Here is a 25500-nt window from a genome sequence, read left to right on the forward strand (position 1 = left end):
CATAATAATACATTTTATAAAATAGTATTTTTATACTATACAGTGTAGAAATAATTGTATCAAGACAAAAAAGGGAAAAATACAAAAATTCATTTGTATAAAAACGCAATTATTTTCACACTGCAATGAATAGTAACGCATCCACTACTCCTACTAATACTTTCAAATTCCTCTACCAAGCCAATTCATTGTATATTCTGTGGTATAAATTTGTTGCCTATGGTGACGACGAATGAGGCAACCAAAACGAACGCATCTGTATTTTTCAAACTAGGAATTGTGAATTTCATTTTTAATAACAATATCCCCATAGATGCCAGCCGCCATATTGGATGCATCCACGCCTTATGACAATATTTCGCTAAAAATGTTAGCATGCAAATTTGTGTCACTCTTATTTAAATCTCAAATTGATTGACAATAAGAAATCTGTTGCAATTTGTTTCGGGCTGCTGCGTATGCGTACTTACAGCTTAAACGTTCATGTAACATATAAATATATGCCAAATCATATGTGTGAACGCGCAAAGTACGAACGACACTTGCATAGTACCAAAATTCGTAACTAGATGGCGTTCACTAACGATACAAAATTTGAAATTCATCTCTCACCGGCCCGTCTTCCCCCAAGAATACAGCGTGATTCCTCCTTCTGACTTATATTATATAAATTAAATGAACTAATTAAAAAATCTACTCTAAATAAAAGTTATTGCATTTGTAAAGAAAATACAATATGGACGCTTAAGTCATTTTGGACGTTAATTAATATTTTTAAGTCAAATCACCAATTTAATGGACTTAAAATAATTCGAAATATTAGAAACTTACTATAAGCTGTCCATTTTTAATACGAAATATGACTTTATATTATCTCGATAAACTACATGTATATAACTGAGGAATAGACACACAGCTAGTATTTTTTAAAATACATATGTAAAGGTAAATGATAATTTTAGAGGTCGCTACGGTGTGCTATTGGTCAAATAGAGGTCACGCTAGGGGGCATTTCCCTAAGAGTAAGTGACAGCGCAGTCAAAGAAGGGGAAACAAGCGACAGGCTCGGCAACCGAATGCTAGAGTACGTGGAGATTCTCGCATGATTTTGATTTTGAGTCGCGCGCCCATACTCGACCAAGGAGACCACGGACCTGGAATTAATATAATATTAATATCTGTAGGTACGTTTATTAATACGACTAGTGCCCGAGGAAGTCCTTAGATAACTCAATCATTTATTAATGTTTTATTTTAAAAGTTTAATAAGATTGTCTCGATACCTTAACACTGGCAGATAGGCGAGTTCGTTTCCGTGGCGTGCTGGAAGCGGACGAGGGAGCAGCGGCGGGGGCAGTAACATCTTCAAGAGGGGAGCGAGCGCGGCTCCTGTTCTTGCGGGAACTGCTTCGCTTTCTGGAAGTTTAATTTAATGCATTTTTTTATATGTTGATATACGTTATACGTTCTCTATAGAAAAAACATTCACAGTATTGCTTCAAAGCACATTATCCAAGTAATCTTTAAATTTCGTTGTGGCTTTTTCACAGACAAAGAAATCTCTTCGTTCATAAAACCTTTCGACCATTAAAAATGTTTTCATTGTAAATTATGTATAAAATGTCACATGAGTGTGTCTCGAAATAATTAAAATAAAAAATAAATCAGTGGCACTACAATGTTTTTAGGTCTGGGCTGGTTTCCTCACACGTCAGACAGAAAGTTAATGGGTTCATTGGTAGAGCCGGGGATCTATCCTACGACCTCATGGGTGAGAGTCGCACGCTGAAGCCACTAAGCTAAAACTGCTTTTTTAGTTCAAATAATCACATGCTTAAAAATTGCCTCGTACCTGACACGTTCGGCGTGTTGCTGTTTCAAACGGATCTGAGTGAGCAGACCCACTAGTAACTCATCCACATTGTGGTTGATGCCCACAGATGTCTCTATGAACTTGCACTCGTATGACGTCGCTAGAGATTTTCCCTCTGAAACATATTATTAAAGACAGTTACATCTCTCCTTCAGTTACGTATGGATTAATATCTCGGCTTTATAAACTGGACTTAGTGTTGAGAAATTAAATGTGAGAAATATTTGTCTATTGTCTCACAGAGCAAATTACATATAAAGCTAGATTTATCACGTTTAATTCATTGACCTCATTCAAATTCATAAATTAACCCGGTGAGGCGAAAGCCCTCATATACACTTTAAAATCAAATGTATGATAAATCTGGCAAGTCCAGGGACTGCAGGTTCGAAAAAAATTGAACGGCCTATATCACCATTTAGCCACAAGAATCGAAACATGGCGACCATCTTGTTTTTGCGTTTTTGGACTAAATCAAGATGGACGCCATATTTGGATTCTTATAGATAAACTTTGCAAGGCGTCTTCTATTTGTTCTGACAACGCATCGGATGTGTTATAAATCACATCAAATCTGCGATTGTCACTTCTGATTGTCAAGAATATATATTCAGTATTCCATTAGAGTTGTGGTATTTGTAGTTTGTTTTTATGTTTCAATTTGTACCATAATAAACTTATACTTAGAACGTCCTGTCCAGGTGAGCCGGGTATTAAAATGCTTTATAATATAATTTGTCAAGACACAAAAGGATGATTGTAGTATATATCTAAGCCTGATCTTTATAAAGTTAATCGAGAACAATTCTTTGATTTACAATTCAAATTATTTTCCAAAAATAACTTCGCAATTTAGAATTTTGCATTGAGATCGGTCGCAATTGAATTTGTAAAGTCAAGATATTATTTAAAACGTATTCGCCTTTTGTTTGTTATTCTGAAATTCGTTAACGACGTGGATAAAGGTTAATACCGTTTTTGTTTTCATATTATATTTAATATAGTTTATTTATTTCATATTTTCTATTCTTGCAACCAATAGAATAGAAAATGTTTTAATAAAACCTGAACCTCTTTTATGAATTATGCAATTCTTTTGAATACAGCCAGTGTGCAACTAAATATATCTGTCTCACCAGCAATAATATTAGTTATTTCCATATAAAATAAATGGTAATCATGGTAACCAATACATACATGGATTTTCGGGTTATATTTAATGATTGTTTGGAGGCTCATCTGATCTTAAGTGGCCATGGACACTCATTGCCACACGGCCCGCGAGTGCGTTGTCTTTTTAGGAATGGGAACGCTCTTTTCTTGAAGGACCTTCAGTCGAATTGGTAACTGGTTCTACATAGTGTTGGTGCGCAGCAAAACTTTCTTAAATAACGCTCAGTTGTCCAACAACGGACATTCCGCTGAATATGGTCAAGTAGAAGGAGCTGGTACATAGGAGCCCAGAGGTGATATTAAGGAATTTCAGGTTCGTAGATATTAATTCCCAAAAACATAATAGTAATCGCTTATATGAGATTACATTAAACTTAATATTTATAAGTGTAGTGCCTGTGTGCATTTACCTAAAAGCCCGGGAACGTTATACTTCTGGAATTGAGGCCCCATGGGCAGCGGTATCACTAAATCAGGTGAACCTACTGCCCATGCCCTATAAAAAATCTCCAATACATACAGTAAAAATACTGACGGTAGGACGTAAGGAGATATTGATATATCGTGAGAATTTGCACACGGACGAAGTCATGGGAAGCGATAGCGATAAAGGGTCAGAATTGTTTTGTATAAAAGGAGGTTTCCCCATTGAAACCTTTCATAAACTTTGTAATTATTTTGTAATAATGGGATCTTATAACTTCGTCCGTCCATTAAGAAATTAGTTCTATAATTTAACTCTATTCTTTTGTTTCAGTGTTTTGTTTTTTTTTCAGACTCTGACATTTGTCAACTTATGCCGGGATTTCCGGGCATATGTATAGTTCTGCATATAGCATACGTAGTAGTTGGAGCAAAATTTGTCTAATGCATATTCCTAATTATTATTATCAGAGTTTTTTATGTATTAGTAGGCAAACGGGCAGGAGGCTCATCTGATGTTAAGTAATATCGCCTCCCATGAACACTCAGATTGCCAGAAGTTTCCTTAGTGCGTTGCCAGTCTTTGAAGATTTTGATTGGTTTGGAAATTCTTCAGTCGGTAGCTGGTTTTACATAGTGGTGGTGGGCGGCAAAAACTTCCTTAGAAAACGCTCAGTTGTGGAAAGAAAGATGTCCAGGTGATACGGGTGGTATTTTGTGTTCTATATTAACGTACGATAATGAATAGCTGCAATTATTAGTCCAAACAACTTGTCAGCACACTCGCCATGGTAACTGCGTTAGAAGATGCAGAGAGACTCCACATCTCTACGCATCGCCAAGGGAAAATGTTGCAATGCAGCACGGAAAGTGACTAGTCACTGGTATCGAATCGCTCTTCGTTGAATACGGTCAAGCGGAGGGTGATGGGGTTCTGGGAAGGTACTGAGCCCTCGCGATGAATATATATGTACCACATAATTCTATGTATACAATATTGTTGTCTGCAATATTATTGTGTATGTAATTATAGATCAAGCAAGGAAACAAGCATAATCATAAGTACATGTTTCAAGATTTATTTTAACTCGACTTAATAAACCAACATTAAATTTCACCCAAATTATAGGTCTTACCTTTAGACTGATTCATTTACACAGCGCCTAAATAAAACTCTAACTAGCCTTTAATTAACCGAAACTTTAACTTTGACGTTAAATTAAAAAAAAAAACTTCCTACGTTAAATTTATTTTACCACCATACACAAATTGAGGTAGGGACTGAAATATTTACAACTTTTTGTTACAAAACTTTTTACTAATCTACGTAAAACAAGATACGGAAGGAATAAATCTCATTCTCAGAGAAAACTTTAACAATGGCGCAATTGTATTTGATTTTAGACGTTATAATAATAGTCTCCTGGTTCAAGGTTCTGCCCTCAGAATGCATCCATTTATTGATTTATGAAGTAAAGTTCTTTATCGGCGTTGGAAAAAAATCTACCGTCAAATTTTTCGGTTACGTGTCACATTTTTCGGTTACCCTCCATATTTTTTGGTCCCTACCACGGTTGATTCGAAGAGATTCAAAGCCATTAATAAAAAATATATATAATAACGATAACAATGATAGTAATAATCTTAGTGGTAATAAGGTAAAATTTAATAATTCGACTATTTGTATTCATGTCTATGATAATAAAAGCCTTTTATTAAACTTTATCTAATTTAACTTTATTTACCCAATTTCTATAAAGTTGTATATAGTTGATCATTTTTCGAAAAATAAGGTCATAAAGAAGTTTCACTTCTTACGTGTGTACACTAGACACTTTATTTTATTTCATAGACAACTAGTAGACCAGGCTTCTGACTGAGACATGTCGTCGAGCTTTGGATTTGACACGCCGGTTACCTCACGATATTTTCCATCACTGTACGAGCGAGTGTTAAATGCGTACATAGACAAAAAAGCCCTTCCAGTTCCATTGGTGAAAAGTCGGGGTTCGTACCTCAGGACTGAGAGTCACCTAAAACACTGTTAGTGCGGATTTTTTACGGAACAATAATTATGCGCAATTTATCTATGGAATTAATTATAACAGTAATGCGAAACCAGTGAATGAGCAATTCATTACATTTTGTTTAATTTTATCGGAATTTCAATTAATTATTTAAGCTCAACCGGCTTAATTTGCTTTTGGATATTCAACAAATATTTATGTTTAAAATGTGTATACGTACCAGCAATATTATGTGATATTTGACTTTATCTGATTTCACTTAGTTATGCTTAAAAGCCTGTTTGGTGATAGATTATATCTAGGCTTTTAAGCTTTTTGAGTACACTGTAGCATTCCTACGGCTATGTAATGATTGATTATTTTCTTCCTTGGTTCACAGTGATACAGTAATACGTGTTCCTATAACACCTTACTGATAGAGGTGTAACGGCTCAGTTCTCTTATTTATGTTTAATTTCATTACGGTACTTAACTGCTTTAACATGTAAGGATGGGGCAGTTATAAACATTTTGTTAAAAAAACCTTGGGCATTTAAAAGAGTGCCGGATTTAGTTTTTCTCGTAAATTAAGTTACCTTCAAGAATGAATGATATTTTAATTTGATTAGAAAGTTATATTTTCTTTTATTTTTAACAACATCCAAATAATAAATACTAATACATGTATATGCAGTTTCTTGTTGATTATCAGCAATAAAAAAAAATTCTAGCGAAATAAATGTTAATTGCTTTTTTAACAAATGACTGTAATGTAACTGTTGAAGAGAGTGCCTGCGTCTGGCAATACTCTCGGAGCGTAACACCGACGATTTAGAAAACCGCCACGCTTATAAAAATAAGAAAGCCCGAAAGTTTAAAGTCTCATTAAGATTCTTTGGCATTTTTCGTACATTTATAAAAAATCTCCTAAAACTAGAATGAAATATAACGTTTAATATATAAATAACACACGTGTTCTTTGTTCCTATCATTAATATAAATATATGTAAAAGCTTACCATCTGTGGGCACAGCCCGCGAGCGCGCCAGGTCCGCCTTATTCCCGACTAGTATCACAGCCCGGCGTGCCGTATGTCCCGCCGCCCATAACACTTGGAGACGCCGTTCCGCTTCAGCAAAGCTGGCTCGATCCGCCGTCGAATAGACTACGCAGTAGCCATGTGCCTGTCCCTCGGACTGAAAAAACAGTTTCTTTATCACACGCCGTAGATTTGTGGCTCTAACGAGGCGCGGTTTTATCGTATAAGGGAGTAGGTATCACAGAATAATCGTTTGGTAACCATTCAACCAGCGTACGAACGCACGTATTCAGCGTTGAATCTAATTTTGTTTTTTTTTAATTTTTTTAACAGCTGGCAATCGGGCAGGAGGCTTAAGTGATACCGCCGCCCATGGCCACTCACATTGCCAGAAGGCTCGCAAGTAAAGCACTTGCAGGCCTTTTAAGAATTGGTACCCTCTTTTCTTGAAGGACCCTAAGTAAGAATTGGTTCGGAAATTATTACATAGACATAGACACAACATTTGTTAGTAATAAATGTTATGTCTATGTACATGTAAATGGGGTCAATACTGGTTATACATATAATTAAAGATTAATGTTTAAAGAACTTTATTTCTCGTTACAAAAATATTTTATTTACATGAGAAACATTATGTACATACGAGCGATATACACGTCCCAATTTCAGTCTTATAGATTCACTCTGACATGTATTTTTAATGCCCTAATATTGAGAATTTTAGATCGTAATTGATTAAATAGTTGCACACACCCTAATTGAACTCTTCAAATCATTAGTGCGCAGCTTCGGCAAGATAAGCAAACTCGCTCGACGAGTGTTGCGTGTAGTTAATAAAGTTTGTAAATTAACTATAAATAAATAAAAGTTGCTCTATCCTGTCAATTAAAGTATTTTTAACCCAATAATACGTATATAAGATTTAAGATACTAGATTCCTAAATAAAAAAAACCCTTCCACGGAATGCTACATTATAACCAAGTAACATGGTTATATTGTTTCCAAAATATAGAAAATTTAGCATTTACTCGCCAGACCATGGTTAGTCTCAAGGTAAATAAAATTGTTGTTATCAAACTTACAATAAGATTATCTGGTGGTGAGTCCAAGAATGTGATCTCCGACTCTTCTCCCGCTAGTAGCACACATACTGACTTCTCGCCTGACTCGTCATCTGTAGCCAAGTATTTTTACATATTTTAAATGTAACGTTTGATTAAATATATTTGATGATGCAGCGCCTTAACTGCTAATAGTTAATCTCTTTTTAGAATTTCACGTAGTAAGTTTAATCAAAGCTTGAGTTCGATTCTTGGGGAGACAAAAAAATACTAACATAGCATAGAACAGGCTTTTATAGTATTTAATCTTAATCTACCTCTACGGTAAGATAAAATTAATAAATTAAACAAGTGTGTGTGTGTACTAACTAATTGACAAACTTTGGGTTTCAGTTTTATTTGAAACTGTTAATATTTCTAAACTTGAGTATATTTGTATGGTTATTGAGTATAGATTTGTAGGTTTAAATTGGTAACCAAAATCATTGGATTGTTAAGGAGTTTCTTCTCAATTATGGCCGCAAACTCTGCTGGCTATCGGATTCTGTCCTTCAATACTCTTTGATCTTTGAGTGAGGATCGAGTAGCAATGGTAACAAACACTTTGCTCAACGTGTTCCAAATTCAATTATTATTAATTTGCTTCAGCCGGAAGTTCTCTGAAGTGAGCACTGAGTTGCGTTTTGTATTTGTTTATGACCGCCACAATACACTTCGAAAAAATGTTTTAAATTCCGATTAGAAAACGTTTCGTTTGATTTATTTTTATGTTTGTTAAATACTAAAATCATCTACTTGGTCACACAATACATAATTGACTGAAAAACTCGGAAAAATTAGGAAAAGAGTTTGAGACCAGGAGACCTCTATTCTTTTGTTGTCACAAGGTCTCCAGACCTCTAAATCCGGCCCTCCTAAAGCCAGCCAGCCACAAGTAAACTTGGATTTTATTTGTTAAATTTTTTATATGTATCAACATTCCAATAGTCTCCAATCATATCAAATCGTTATCTGTCACGATATTCAGGATTCATATTCAGGAATCACGCTGATTATTCCAGTACTGTAATAAATTAAAGTTAGTTAAGTAAACTAAACCATCAGTGGAACACTGTAATTAATATTCCACTGTATGTAATCGTTTATTAGAAAAAAATAAGAAAGAGAAGAAAAGACTTTATTAATTAAAAGAGGAAGTGTACTAGGAGTCGTTGTGTCGTGGGCAGCTAGTCTCTTCCATTTGACATGTTATGTACTTGGCGTAATAATTTAAAATTAATCTACTGTACAATTAGAAAACTTTCCATTATAGCATAGGCCAGTTTAGATGTTCTTTCAGATAGTTGAGAAATTTAATTTTTAAGTTTTTGTAGTGAAACTTCTTTGTCGGCGTTGGAAAATAATTACCGTCACATTTTCCGTTACGCGGCATCTTTAGCTTGTCCCTGCCACGGTTGATTCAAAGAGATTCGAAGTCATTAATAACAAAAACATATAATAACGATAACAATGATAGTAATAATTATATTACAATTAATGAAATTCTGTTATAATTTTAGTAGTAATGAGGTAGTGATATAATTGTATTATTTGTATTCATGTTTATGATAATAAAAGCCTTTTGTTAAACTTTATTTATTAACTTTATTTAACCAATTTCTGTAAAGTTGCATATCGAAAAATAAGGTCATAAAGAAGTTTCACTTCTTCGTCTGTGCACTAGTACACGCGCACATTTTTTTAAACTTTATTATGGTACAGATGTGGCTAAAACTTTTAAATAAATTCATGTATTTTTGTATAACTAACCTATACTAGTGTCGTAGGCGTGTAAATACTCCGAGGTCATGAACTGTCCCACAAGGCTTGATTTTCCTACGCCCGGCCCGCCCACGACCACCACTCGGTATGAACTGAGACCAGCAGACGAGTCCCTGTTCACAATACAATTGTATAAAAACAATTTATTAAGCAACATTGCATTGATAAATATTCTTTTGAAGAACGAGTTTAAGCTAGATTAAAAAGTAACAAAAGAATAGTAAGTAAACATGTATATCCGACTTTTTATAACATACTCATATATGTTTACAAAAAATAATTATAATAATCATAATAAAATATAATGCTATTCGAAAAAATCTGTAGCGCTACAACCTCTTTAGGTTGAGCCTCAGATTTTTGAAACTGTTACATGATCATTGTCAATCATGATACATGTAGGTGATAAGCCTCCTGTGCCTGTTTTGGATCTAATGCAAGCCGGTTTCCTCACGATGTTCGATTTCGAGTAATGTTAAATACGAACATAGAAAGAATGTCCATTGGTGCACATCCGGGGATCGAACCCTCGACGCTATTTGAAGGTTAGACAAAAACATTACTGTAGCTTTGTAAATCCCATAAGTAATGAAGTGTTCTTGAATTCGATATTTGTGAAAAAAAATCTCTCAGCTTAAATGATATATGGCTCTTGTTTTACCAAAATAATTAATAAAATAAACAAATATAATATTTTTTGTATTTTTGATTTAAATCTAGTTATTTTTAACCTGGAAGATGCCAGCGAACAAGGAGCCGAAGCCCTGGTAACAGCTTCCGTACTGGAGGCGCTGGATGCTACCGATGTGTTTGACCTGGACCTCCTGGATCGCAGAGAGTCTCCACGATTCACCACTCCCTTACCTGCGAATTTGTGTCGTGCTATCGTAATGGCAACACACAATACTAAATAACGGCTGTCGTATATATTTACGTAGTTTACGATTAGCAGTGTGTGATGTGTGTTTTCTTATATGAAAGTATATAGCTGGTATAAGGAAAGTTGTTTAAAACTTTTGATTCCATATTTTGGCGCAATATATATTGCAATGGAAGTAAATGGCGAAAGAAATTCTGATATATTTGGAAAAGGTTGCAGCCTTGGAGGCCATTGATCCCCATCAATGGCCGCCAGGCTGCAACTTTTCCGATCAGTAGCGGTAGTACAGACGGAAGTTAGCATCTGGAGTAACAGGAAAAAACAAATATATTAGAATTAAAGTTGTATATTTAACAATTGTAAAGATTGGAAATAAAAATAAACTAAATAAAATATTATAATTATATATTGTAATGAATCAACTCGAAATTATATAATTTATATTTCCAAAAATCTTTTGTAATGATAAAACTAATTCTAATTGTTAAATCTATGTTTAATAGCTTACTAAATTAGTTTGAAAATACATGTAGAGTATTGTCTTTTATCCGGGAAAATAAATACAGAAAATACAACTTTCTCTACAGCTGTGATACTTTTTGACATTTAACACCTTTTGTCTTCAGTCACTGTGACGTGATGTGCGTGACGCTGTAAAGCACGCGAAACGTCGGGAGAAATTTAAAATTATGTAAAGTAATTATAAGTTTATAATAATGCATAGCTCTAATCCGGTAAAAGTGTTTTCTTTAAAAAATATATGCATCTTAACAAATACAGAAAAAAAAACATAAAAGGTTTTATATAATTAATTTTGTATGACTAACAATTACGATTACGTGGCACCAGTTGTAAATTGTAGAATAGCTAAATTACTTTTCTTATACATGATTTACATTAGGTGTACAATTACGAAATAAATAAAAGTTGTAACAATTATTTCTACAATAAACGTTGAAGCTAAAAGTATTTTATTTCAGTCAGACGCCATATTTGCGTATCCATTTTGAATTACAGTTACCTGTAATACTAAAATGCCGTAACCGATAGTATTCCTCCTCGACACCAGTGTTTGGCATAGATGCAACCCTGGCCCTCTGTTGTGGTAGACCCAGGAGTTGTCTTTCACCAGTGCGTGACCTGGCTGCTTTGACTGACTGGGATCTTGAGTGGTGTGGACTGCCATACCTAAGGAAAATTACAATTTAAAAATTTAGTACAAAAGTTACTTAAAGCAATAGACGTTAAAGATGTTATATACAAGATTGGGGTCGGGGAAGCTCAAGTTGTAGGAAGAGCATGGCATCCTTCCTCCACACCATGTAATACTGTGGTCACAAGGTTTCCTAGCGTTAACCACCAATGTAGAGAAAAAAACCAATTCAATATGTTCATAACATTTTCTTACATAAAATATATTTGTGTATGCAGTTTTTTTCCGTATTTTGTTATTGTATTCCATAATTGGTTTGTCAAATTTGCCCCTACTGTACAATAACTACTTTTTACACTAATTAAATTATTCCATAACAAAATGCTACTTGCTACATTATTTTATACCCAAGAAGTATAATTTTGTAAACAAATAAATTTGCCATGTTTTCACCTAAAGATTATCTCGAGGATTTTTTTAGCTGCTGCGGCCATACCTTTTACAGCCTGTCTGTCGGCAAAATTTGTATTTATTAAAATGACAAAATGAAACCGTTGGTAATATTTAATTTTTGGCCGTAGTGTACAAAAATATAAAACAACTTTAAAAAAAATTATATAATTAGATGAAGTTCACCGGAACTTCGTCTCATCGACATATATTTGTGTCAAAAATTAATACAAAACTGTTAAAACAGACCAAAGAGATCGAATTTCATATTACAGCTTTGCCACACAAATTTCTGAAGGCGTCTATAAATATATGACGAGCATGTGACAATTTATTTCTAAAAATACAATAGATATCAAATATTTCTGTGAAAACAGCTTTTATTGGAAAATGTAATTGTCGTTTTTAGGGGTTTTTCTTTATTTGTTATTTATATTTTCCACTGGTAAAACCTTCCCTGAAGTTCCACAAATATTTCAATCTCATAATTAGTTCCATTGATCGAACCATTCTCGAGTTTTAGCAAGAAAAGCAAATAACAATAATATTTATGAAGATGATATTTCTGAACGGTCATAAATGTCTAAATGTTTCTTTTACTTTAACACAATTTACGGTTGTCCAATAAAACATCCGTATGTATTACAATTTAAATATTGTGTATTAGTACATGTTTATCTCAATATTTGAAGGAAAATTCTATAAAAATCAAACGACTAATTCAAAATTACTTTGACAAAAATGCAAAAAAAATTCCTCGTATCTGAGGTCGCTTTTAATTTTAATCACATTCCGTCGCTAAGAAGCCCTTAGCTATAAAAAAAGGTTATTTTTATACCTACTTATCGTTGACCTATTTTTAAAGATTTCAAGATAGTTCTGATAACGTACATTCTCGACTTTTTGAGAAAAAATATTAATAAACTTTTAACTTCCTTATTCCGTAGGTTCATAATGATTAGTACGGCTGATATTTTATGGGTTTCATTTTCAATCACTTAATGCTTCTTTGTATAAGTAGACTTGTAGGAGTAGACTGTGCTCAGTTTCATTTCTGAATCCCCTTAGTTATCCTCCTAAGTACTAGTAACACTAGTAAGTCCTAGACATGTTTAATACTATTCGATAATTTTATCATTTTTCTTTAATTATGAATGTTTACTATTTCAATTAAAAGAAAGGCATAAACCCTGTATTGCATCAATATTATTTTTATTTCCAATAATTTTATCTTTATATATTTTATTTAAACTAAAAGATCTACGACTAAAGTTTTTAAAAATCGACATAATGTTCTACTTTTGGATAAAAAAATGTTATTATATTAATGATTATAACATTATAAGTAATATTCAATAACGTCATAATATATTTTGTTAATGTGCTATTTTATCACTTCAAATAATAATTGACGTATGTAATTTCTATGTAAAATTCCTTAAGATAAATTAGTAAATTACTTGTGGCGCGTCTGGTAATAATTTAAAGTTCGCATATTCTGAACATTAAATTGTTACATATTCTTGCAAATAAAATATTATTATTATTATTAAGTTAGTTTGTTTCGCTTATAATGAAGTATCTTTTTAATAATTAAATTGAAAGGTTGGTTAACCTGCACAGCGTACAGCCGGTGTATCAGTGGCATCTTGAGAAAAAGGCGTTGCGGTCCCCATGTATAATTTTTATTTGTAGTCTATGTATTAGTCGTGTCCTGTGGTGTAGTACATCGATGTAGGAATATTGTATCTTCAAGCACTTTATTGGTTGTGGTTGAGATGTGAATGGTCTGTTTTTAGAGAATAGATGGACAGGCATTTAATTGTTAATCAATCAAAATACGTTTAAACATTTTTGATGCGTCTTAGCGCATGATTATAAATGTCAAAAACGTTTACAAAAGTTTTAGTAATATTCTTAGCTACTATTCCTGTTTCATCAATAACTATCGGTATGGCATTCTTCCCACGAATTTTAAGTGGAGGATACTTGCTAATTAATTAAGTAACAAAATTAAATAAAAGTAGAAAAATTGCCATTCCATGCCTACAAGACGTCATAGTCGAGCTTTGTTTCATGCTCCTCACAGCATCATTAACTATGCAAATAACCTCAGTTTTGTATCGCACAGCCCGGACATACAACGACCAATATTAAAGCCTTGACTTGTTTAAACTGTCGCGGAATATTGTTTCCCAAATACACACATTCACGTACTTACCCGCACATTTACAATATCACATCACAGCCAAATTACGTATAACTAAGTTAAGTATTGAATATTTTTTATTATTCTTCCCTTTTGTAAATGTTTGAACCTTTTCGTAAATATTATGTATTTATCGTTGGCTACATTTTTAGTGTAATTGTTTGTTTTTATAAACAATTTATATTTGCTGTAGAATTACGAACTAAATAAAAGTAACAATTATTTCTTATTACGAAATAAATATATAAAAATGTTCTTCTATTTCTTAAGCCTATGTTGTAGCTTGTTGGAACTGTAATATCTATAAAGTAAATTAATTGTAGTCCATTGTGTGTAATGGTGATGTTAGTATAATGATTCAATAATATACTATGAGACATCCCACACGCGAAAACTAATAAAGAAGTTTACGTAAATTGATATATATAAGAATGTTTCCAATTGCCCTAATCGCCATTTTCTTAATGAATGTCTCGAATAAGAATCGCATGACAGGGGTAAATTTGTATTTGAAGAGGTTTATAGGCTATTAAAGTAATATTGCATGTCAACAAGTTTTGTACAACGAGCACGGCAATTCGACACTTGTTCGAATCGTTATTAGTTCATTCTTGACTTGGTATTATATTATGGGCAGAATGTAGAAATAGATAAAAATGTTTCTTTAAGTTTTTTAGATTAGAACAACATATATTTTGTAAAAATGTAAAATTCTCCCAATAAATGGGGATTTTTTTAAATTACATATTTATTTGTGCAATTTTACTATAATGACCTCTACATCATCATGGACCAGACGTTCCCCCCTCTTTATTAATTAAAAAACGTATGTTAAAAAGCCTGTTGCAAGTGTACTCACCAAACCTATTTCAATAAACATTCTTTAAAACAAGTCTTTGAATATGTAAACTAATTTAACTGTACTATAAAAAATTTCAATTAAATGTATGCAAATATTTTACCCTCAATTACGAGACATACTTGTAAAGTAAGTTTGTATTGCTACGCTTGAATTAAATTGATCAGCGATATACCAAATGATTGATGTGAGACAGATTCTTAATCGAGTTGGGAGTTACACTAAACTCCGAAGCTCTTGATAAGCTTTTGAGTTAGGGAATTAATGCTGTGCGCCCATATATGGTATAATACAGCCACGCTTCTTTAGTTTAGGGAAAAGCCGCATATTTCTTAATCTAGTTAAAGAAAATTATAATCCTTTAACAAATGAGGATGTGACACTCCGCCATGAGCGGTCATCGTATATATATATGGGCTATGTTTATTTATTCATGTGCACAGGCGCTAAATAAAGTTTTAAGTTGGAGCCTGGGAGATAGTAAGGATGACCCTAGATCTGGTGCTTTCCTCGCTCAACGAATAAGTAACGCAATAATTTATATTTTATTAATTTTTGAAGTGAAAATACTTTATCAGCTTTGTAAAAAAAAATCCATCTCATTTTTCCGTTGCCATCTTTTTCTTGTCCCTACCACGGTTGATTAGAAGAGATTCGAAGCCATTCATAAAAAAATATATAATAACGATAACAATGATAGTAATAATTCTTGATTAATCTTGAATTAATGAAATTCTGTAATAATTTTAGTAGTAATGAGGTAGTGAAATAATTGTATTATTTGTATTCATGTCTATGATAATAAAGGCCTTTTCTAATTTAACTTTATTTAACCAATTTCTGTAAAGTTGCATATAGTAGATCTTTTTTTTAAATAAGGTCATAAATTAGTTTCACTTCTTAAGTACACTAGTACACGCACACATTTTTTTTTAAACCAAATATATTTTTTTTGTAGCTGTTACTTTAAATTAACGAGCTAGGTCTCCATAGATCCTCATACTTTAAAATCAATTTTCCCTTAGTTATATACTTTCATATTTTGGTTTATTTTTTATCTCTTCGTGTTTGTTACACATAGGCATTGCATCTGTGGCCAAGTCATGTACAAAAATTGTATATTAACTGCTATAGATAATAGCACGCAACGAGCAGCCTTATAAACTTCATTTTCCATTGAAATCTTTAGTAAGTGAATCCCTAATATAATTTTAACACATTATTAGAGGCACCTATATCTGCAGTAAATAATAAAACTTTTGCAAAAAATATTGTACATATTATTTAGCAACTAATAATTTTATTTTATATAGCTTATTTTCAAATAATTTCATAACACGATATACATAAGTAACCTACTCGAAATTTACTCACTAAAATAAAATAAATCAATGGCGCTACAACCTTTTTAGGTCTGGGCCTCAGATTTCTGTATCTGTTTCATGATCATTTGTAAATTTGTAAGTAGGTGATCAGCCTTCTTTGCCTGACGTACGCCGTCGACTTTTCGGGTCTAAGGCAATCCGGTTTCCTCACGATGTTTTCTTCACCGTTTGAGCTAATATTACACGCATATAGAAAGAAAATCCATTAGTGCACAGCCGGGGATCGAACCTACTACCTCAAGGATGAGAGTCCCTCTAAATTTTCTCACTAAGTGAATGTAATTCTTTGAGAAATAAAGTTTCTTTCAACCGAAATATAGAGCCGTGCTCTCTTATTGAAGGAAAGTAAATAATGCCTGCGTAACTCGCAAGTAATTAAATGTTAGGGGAAATAATTACTTCGCAATTACGACGTTAAATGATTTCATTCAACAAATACACGTGGGACTAACGGACCTGTTATTGTGTATATAAAAAAGTACTACTTAGGAAAACACAGATACAGAAGACAAGTTAGAGAACAATCAGGTTGCGCGTGCTGATTGATCGAAGGCGAGGTTTTTGGACTAGATCCAATCATAGACACGTATATAATGTAACATGAAAGGATTTTGAAAAATCAGTTTTTATGCACTTATTAGTTAAAACAGCCCAAATATTTTGCTTTTATATCAAGGGCGGATACAGAAGAGATTTATTTATGACTTGCGCGCACAGAATGTTATTACCTTAGACGGATATATTCAGTTGAACACTGGCTGAATTCACAAGAATTGCATTATTTATAATTTGCTATAAAATGGTTTAGGTTTTATGTTTTTTTTTGTTTTGTTTATGATTGTATGTTCTAAGTTTAAATCTTGTATTAATAAGTTTTCACTTGTATTGGTAAGTTACTGTAAGAATAGAAAATAAATAAGAATTTCGGTCGGGGACTTATAAGTAAATTTATAAAAACATGACCAGTAAACTGTGGGTCTTAGGATCCATATTTAAAGTGGAAATTACCAAACTAAAATCACTTATGTGCAGATTTTGGTCAATATCAAAATGTATTCCGCAATCCGTACGTCATTTAATTTATAATTGTTTAGTCAAGCCCCATTTCATATATTTAATTAAAATATAGGGTACAGCATGCAAAAACTAACTTACAAACACTATAAAATAAATTAATAAAAGCACTATTTAGATACAATTTTTTAACATAGACTAATAAAATCTATCAAGAAACCAAAATTATGACGATTAAACAACTCATATAGTTATTGCACCTGTATCTTAATTAAAAAAAAATTAAATAACTCTCTGCATAGTAGCTTATTATTAAAAAAAAACAAACACACAACTACACGCAATACTCGTCGAGCGAGTTTGCTTATCTTGCCGAAGGCGCGCACAAATTATTTCAAGAAGTCTATTAAGTATGAGGGTGTGCAATTGTTTTATCAATTACCATCTAAAATTCGCAATATTAAATATACATGTCAGTGAACCTAGTAGACTAAAATTGGGACGTGTATCTAGCTCATATATACATAACATTAAGTTTCTCGTCTAAATAAAATACAATATTGTAATGAGAAATAAAGTTCTTTAAACATTAAACTGTTGCTGTTCTTATGACTTATTAGGAACGTTGTTGTGTGATCTATGCATTTACAATCAGGTTGATTGCCTCAACATATTATCAAAATTTAAATTTCGCGTACCCTCTAGATACCCCATTCATCAAACCATTCTATTTGTCCCTTCCTTCCGAAGTATGCGTTTTGGTTAAAGCTCACCGTTATCCAGATTGAGCATTCTGATAAACGAGCTACATCTGGATATCCATAGTTTCTCCCCTCACAGTCAAAAAAAAATCGTTTTTGTTTTGTATTTGTATTAGCACTTCGTGCTCGTCATATAAGAGATTGTGTATTGCGGTTCTGATACCAATGTATCAGTGTGCCGTGCATTGGCAAGCTTTTAATGAATCTGGAAAATTCATAAAAAGCTATTTCACAAATAAAAATTATACGGCTGAACGCGCTTATGTCTTAGCATGGTGTGACGAGAACGAGACGTAACTTAGCGCCAACGATGACTTCCGACAAATATTTTGACGTACGCAGTTAAACGTAGGACTGTCTCAACCTTAATGAATAACTCAAAATACAGTCGTGATAAGTATTGACTCTGTCTAATAGAAGGCCAACAAACATAGTTTATGTTGCAGCAAATACAATAAACAGTTGCAGTAAGCCATTAATATATGAAGGATCACCAATTATAAACTGGCTGCGGTCGTCCGTTGTTTATATTAATTGAAATCCTCGCAAAAGCCACTGAAATCAACAATAAACGCTAATTATCTGTTCTGATGAACCTTTAACAAAAGCGATTAAAGCTTTTATTTAAGAAAATTGTATAACCAATGTTCAGCACATTTTCACGTTGATTAATTTCGTTGGGTAAATTGGGTATATATATTATATTATATAATTTATGGTAAATAAGCAAAGTGAATATGGTAGAAAAGCTTGTCATGAGCCGTGTCTTTGGCTAGGTTGCTTGTTTACTACGATTGCCGAAAAGCGTGAAGATATTTATTTATTCAAACTTCGTTGCGGTGACACAAAATACAGAAACACAGTACGATTACAGTAATTAAATAAAAGTGAGGGCTACTGACAGCCTTATCGCTTTAGAGAAATCTATTCCAGGCAACTTATTATGTTATGTTAACAATGAAATTGGTTTCGACCGCCAGCTGTGCATCAATGGGAATTTCTATGTGCGCAATTAATTTAAACCAAAAAGTTCAAAAAGCCTTGACTTAAACCAAAAAGTCGACAGCGTGTGTCAGGCACAGGAGGCTGATCACCTACTTGCTCATAAGACTGACAAATGGTGATGAAACGGATAGAGAACTGATGCCTATAGAGGTTGTAGAGCCACTGATTTTTATTAACAATGAAATTAAATTCATGTATACGATATAGAGTTTTACGTGTATACGTTAAAAACGTAATGTAATAAATTTTTATCTACGAAACGCAGATTCGAATTACTTAGAAGAGGCCTTGAAAGGGTCTGTTATCTTTTCCTCTTTCGCTTTATCTTTGTTTTATTTAACAATTTGTTTACACCTCTAAAGTATTCAGGATCATGGGGGCGAGACAAAATGTACTTTAGCCTAATTCAACACATTTTTTATAAATTTTTCTTTTTTCTTTACGCGAATAAAAATAGTTTTTTTTAGAACCGGTAGCAAACGGTCAGGAGGCTCACATGACGCCTTAAGTGACGCCACCGCCCATGGACACTCTCAATAAATGGGTATGCTCTTTTCTTGAAGGACCCTTAGTCGAATTTGTTCGAATATTTCTTCATTGGGCAGCTGGTTCCACGTAGTGGTGGTGCACGGCAAAAACTGCCTTAAAACCGCTTAGTTAAAAGTTACTTAAATATTGTATATGCCACGTATGAGTGAGTCAACGTATCCAGTACTTAGGAAGAAAGAAGATAGGTAGAAAAATACTTGTTGTATAGTTTCTGTCATATTTCGCATTCTATCATACCTTATTCAAATTATAGCTGAATTCTCGTTGAAAAATAAACCGACTATTATCTGACCTACCTTTTATCGAACTCGTGCAAATCTTCCGAAGTAAACTGGCTGGTAACGTCTAACAACTGCTGGATGTGATCACAGGCTCTGCTGTTCCTCCTCGCATCTTCTGCGTCTCTGATGAGGATGGTCGAACATCCACCGTAGTCTAGAGAGAGGGAAGGTTGCTGCACGACAATGGTGGTACGACCAGCCGGCATAGAAGATGCTGAGTCCAAAGGATTTGCCGTAACGTGGACTTGAGCTGCTAGAAAATGTATGATGGAATTATTAGGATAAAAAATAATATTAAATATTTTTAATATGTATGTCTAAAATAACCAAATAAGTTTATAAGTAAAAAAACAATAATAAATTTAAGTTAATTTCAAAAGATTGGCAGCCCAATGTACGCATGACACAATAATACATAGATAAATATAATCTCGACCTAATTTAACATACCAGTTGACTGTCGCCTTGACGATGGTGGTGGAACGGAATGCTGGTGGGTTGATCTTCTTCTCGTAAAGACTTCTGTCCCCTCTAATTGCTTCCGCAGCCTCGCCACTTCATCCTTATAATATTCCTTGTCTTTTTTGACCCTGGGCTCACTTCCTCTCCTTACAGTCTCGGGTTCAAAATTGAAGTGCGTTTCGTATTTTGTTTGTGTAACTTTTGGACTTTTTGGTGGTTCTATTTTCTCATATTGCATTGACGTAGAGGGTGCTGTTAGGTCGGGATTCGGTTGGCTTACTTGAGTTTTATTACGAGGCTGGGAAAATAAGATAAATGTTAGTATTTTATTTGAACAGTGCAGTTCTCCATTGAGTTTTATTCCTATCAAATCAAATCTAAATATAAATTATTTTATAGGTAATAGTTATACACGAAAAATATATGTTCTATAAACGTCAACAAATACACATTTACAGTCAGTTGTAAAATTTAGGGCGAACTTAAGAGAAGCACTGGCAAAAATCTCACCATCACTGCTTCCAATACTTGCTTATTCAAAGGAATTTATTTTATATAACTAAAAGACTTTGAAAAAGGAAGGTTTTAGAACCCTTAAGCTAATAATGCGTCTGCTTAAAATATCTATACCGATTTACTAAGTATTATTAGAGTTTATACTGTCCCATATATAGGTTGAGCTTTATTTTAAAAATTCGGTTATTTTTATGCCCGCTAGAGGCAATGGCCTAGATCGCAACATGAGCTACCAAGTTCGTCTATGAATAATAACACATTATGTATCTTAGTTGATGTCAGGCCATCGCTTGTGAAGCGAAACATTTCGGCTTTATGACACCTTGACGCAACATATGCAAAAGCAACTAAAATAATTTAATGACCGTTGATAAAAGCATCTGAAATACATTCTCTGAAGACTTACCTGTGTATTAGAATGTCAATCAAACTTAAATCAATTTCATGAGCTATTTTACCATTTTTTCCATACGGTATTTGACAAATTTGTGTCTTTAGACGTTATTCGTTTGGGAATACAACGTTCTGTTAAAAATGTAACTTAGGTCAGGTTTATTTCATTTGTTAATTGATATATTTTATGATATTTGTTTATTTTTTCATTCAGCTAACGAGAAATATATATAACACTAAAAATATAGCCAAAGATTATGTACATAATATTTACAAAAAGGTTCTAATTTATTTACCAAAGGGAAAGAAAAATAAAAAGTATTCAATACATTTAACTAAGTAATACTTAATTCGCCTGTGTTGTGGTGTAGTGAGTACGTATGTATGTGATGCAGGTGTTTTTTCGTTATGCATATTCTTAATACTCATTTTAACCATATTCCACGATGGCTTTAACAAGTCAAGGCTTATATTAGTCGTTGTATGTCCGGGCTGCGCGTTATATACAGAGTTTTTTGCATAGTTAGTGGTTTGAGGAACATGATATGGTATATAATATTGAAAAACAATGTATATTAAAAACTCAATACGCAGGATATAATCAATATTTTATTACAAAATTAAATAGGATCACGTAGTTAAATTTTTCATTTAAGAAAAATTTTGTTTTCGTTTTAAGTTTCCCGTAATAGGGCCGATGTTACAGGCGTTTCGATCCGACTTTTATAAATTAGAACATTACTGAGCCAAGATCAAAGGGGCTTCTAAATAGTCATCGTTAGACGCACGCTACAGCTATTTACTTCAGCATCAAGTGACTATGTTCAGATGAAAGCTTTATAAGGCTTTTATCTTGTTCTTCGTTACCGACCAAGTATTCTCTAACAGAGTTTAATGAGTAGAAATTAAGTATGAAGTTGGCGATTTCTCGTGCTGGCCACTTTGACCTCAAATACCTCTTTGGTTAGGAATTCCAAATTCAATTTTTTACAGCTATTTACTCGTGCATTTGTTTTTCGAAAACCATGATTCATTTCATTCATTCAGATCTACCCCAACAGAAATACATTTTTTTAAATTTGGATAACTTCTTGAAAGGCAAAAATATCTCTAAGGGGAGTCGAAACCGCCTTAACCGCCGCCGCTCGTACATAATTTGCTTAATTTAATATATTTTATTTAAAAACATCTACTTTTGAATCCTCCCATACAAAACCTAACATATTGCGGGGAAAAGGGTGAACTGTTTCTCCAACCTATCTTCGACAGAACTAACGGAGCCAGGCCTCATTGGCTGATATCGAGATATATGTTCAGCGGTCTAAAATACCTCTAACTCAACATTCAGATGACGTCAGTATCCTAATCGTAGCTGGCGATAATGGGGCGCAACAGTATTAAGAATTAAATTATTGTCGTTTGAGTAGCTGCCCATAATTACGGCTAATGCGACACGTGTTACCCTTTAGAAGGCTCTTTTGTTTATTTATTTACAAAAACTTGCCATCGCTCGGTCACTAATCCATTGGTACATGAAAAATAACTACAAATTTTGATGTAAAAAGCAATAGACAAGTATAACAAACACGAAGAGATAAAAAAATAAACCAAAATATGAAAGTATATAACTAAGGGAAAATTGATTTTAAAGTATGAGGATCTATGGAGACCTAGCTCGTTAATTTAAAGTAACAGCTACTAAAAATATATACTTGGTTTTAAAAAAATGAGTGTGTGTACTAGTAAGAAGTGAAACTTCTTCATGACCCTATTTTTCAAAAAATGATCTACTATATGCAACTTTATAGAAATTGGTTAAATAAGGTTTAACAAAAGGCTTTTATTATCATAGACATGAATACAAATAATACAATTATATCATTTTACCTTATTACTACAAAGATTATTACAGAATTTCATTAATTGTAATAGAATTATGACTAGCATTGTTAACGTTATATATTTTTGTTATGAATGGCTTCGAATCTCTTCGAAGGAACCGTGGTAGGGACAAGAAAAAGATGGCGCGTGACCGAAAAATGTAACGGTAAATTTTTTTCCAACGCTGATAAAGAAGTTTCACTTCTAAAACTGAGACATACTGCAACGTTATTAAGCAAGATTTTTTAAAAATAATGTTTAATTTACTATTATCGCGTTCTCACCTTTTCAGGTTTCTTGTGATTCTGATGAGGTTCTGGTATAGGTACATCGAAGATAAACCTCGCTGGTCCTGGCCTAGGTGAATCCAAGGTGTCTGTGGCTGACTGGGGAATAGCATAAGATGGGGGGTCGAATTCTCCGCTGTCTTGCCCCCTGTGGTAATGTGGGGGTGCCGTAGAGGGAGGGTTTTCTTGGGGGTTAGGTGGAGGTGTGTCGTCTATTAGGTTTTGGAGTTCTGGAGGGTCGGCTTCTGCGTCCATGGAGTCATCGGTCCCGGTGATGGATGTGAGGGCTGTGGCTGCAGAGTCTGTGCTGGTGTTTATGGTTTTGTCTGATGTTGTGCTGCTGCTCATCACCACTACCTGAAATTAAGAGACTAATTATTTTCTTCTTTATAACAAAAATATGTTTTGTTATTTTAAGGAAGATGATATATATCTGCTACCTCATAATAAACTAAAGGAAAATCTGACTCCAATCAAAATCAAAAATTGGTGGCATAATATAAATTTATAATGTGAGTCAATAAAATCAAATGTTTTTAAACCATTTCTCGTTCAGAAATGATTTGGTATATGTACATCCTTTAAATAAACATTTCTGAACGCAACTTTATACGACAATTATCAATGTTAAGAGTTGTCTAAGAAGTAATGACATTTTCTTGATAAGAATCAAGTTATTGCGATTTGCACTGATTTTAATTGACTTCAAAAAACACAAACAAAGAAAGAAGTGGATGTTTTTTTCAACCCTTTATAACAATCTGTCTAATTGAATTTTTTACTACTCTCGTCTCCTTCTGTTCAATTGTATTTATTATGTAATGAAAAGAGACAGATGAGCACTTATGTTTAAACAGCCTGATTATTTTATTATTAATAAGGAGGAAAATATTAGTCATAACATTTGATTAAATATGGTAATAACACACGTCTTTACCTAATAATCTCAATCGTTTTTCCTTTAAAAATAATATTTTATACAAAAATTAAACCAATACTATTTTTATACACATACATTATGAAAAATGGTATTTGTACATGAAGAAAATTTCGTAAACGTACGAAGCTCTTTTACTATTTTCTACACCTACTTGACTCGCGAACTTGAGAAAGTTGAATTTATTAAAATAAATGTTTCATTTTTATTTGTACTTAAGAAGCACTTAAATAGTTTTAAGCTCTTCAAAAACTAAAAGAGTACTTTGAATAAAAATGCGCTAACTAACATAGTATTATTAATTCTAAAAAAAATACGTTAGTAGGTTTAAATGTACGTGTAAATAGTTTTATAGAGGATGGAGTACTGAGTTCAATTTACTTAAAGCCCCAAGTGGGGCACAGTTTTTAGCATATATCTTATTTTAAGATTCTCTGCAAGTGTTGAGAGCACACATAAATCCATTGCGGGAGCTGGTCGGAGTCCAGAGCCGGAGTTCGATTCATTGTCAATACCTATATTCCATACAATAGCATTCGATATTTTTTTCTTGTGGATTTTAAAGGGAATTGACACGAAGTTGTGCAACGTTTTTGTCGAAGAAAAGGGAGAGAGCGATTGAGACCGTTTGAGAGAGAATGAGAAAGGGCGAACGTAGCAAAATACACGTTATTGGTTGATGTATTCGTTTAGTAAATACATATCAGAACTTTATATGGCACATAACGTCTTGTTTAGTAAACGCAGATTATTTATTTATTTATATCATCATATACAGTATACAGTATATATAGTATATAGTGTGTAAACAGTGTGAAACATATACATGGAGTGATCATATACTGGTACATGATTATCTATTGGAGCTTTTACCTTAGTAATAATTAATTTCCAAAGAAGTTTAGTTACTTTTTTTATAAATATTATATTAATCATAATCATCCTAGTTACCAATGCTATTTACTGAACAAAAGTAATAAAATACCTCCGACGACAATTATCTAGAAAATAAATTTTAAAAACAAAGGTGACAAAGTCAAACATTTGTTAGCGTAATGCATGTTAACATTTTGAGAGT

General features: G+C 33.1%; 1 protein-coding gene across 1 annotated transcript in view; it reads right to left on the minus strand.

Annotated features, from left to right (window-relative positions):
• Positions 1–205: 205 nt before the first annotated feature.
• The window catches only part of LOC123707815, a 72178-nt gene continuing 46883 nt past the window's right edge, over positions 206–25500 (minus strand). Inside the window, exons 3-13 of the mRNA XM_045658164.1 lie at positions 23483–23842; positions 20397–20706; positions 19962–20199; positions 11302–11468; positions 10132–10264; positions 9389–9513; positions 7601–7692; positions 6494–6671; positions 1853–1988; positions 1284–1416; positions 206–1154 (exon numbers count right to left, since the gene is read on the minus strand). Of these exons, the coding sequence (XP_045514120.1) occupies positions 1080–1154; positions 1284–1416; positions 1853–1988; positions 6494–6671; positions 7601–7692; positions 9389–9513; positions 10132–10264; positions 11302–11468; positions 19962–20199; positions 20397–20706; positions 23483–23842 (1947 nt within the window). The 3' untranslated portion in view covers positions 206–1079. The remainder of the gene's footprint in view (positions 1155–1283; positions 1417–1852; positions 1989–6493; positions 6672–7600; positions 7693–9388; positions 9514–10131; positions 10265–11301; positions 11469–19961; positions 20200–20396; positions 20707–23482; positions 23843–25500) is intronic.

Source organism: Pieris brassicae, chromosome 3, assembly GCF_905147105.1.
Source record: "Pieris brassicae chromosome 3, ilPieBrab1.1, whole genome shotgun sequence".
In the NCBI taxonomy this organism is placed as follows: domain Eukaryota; kingdom Metazoa; phylum Arthropoda; class Insecta; order Lepidoptera; family Pieridae; genus Pieris; species Pieris brassicae.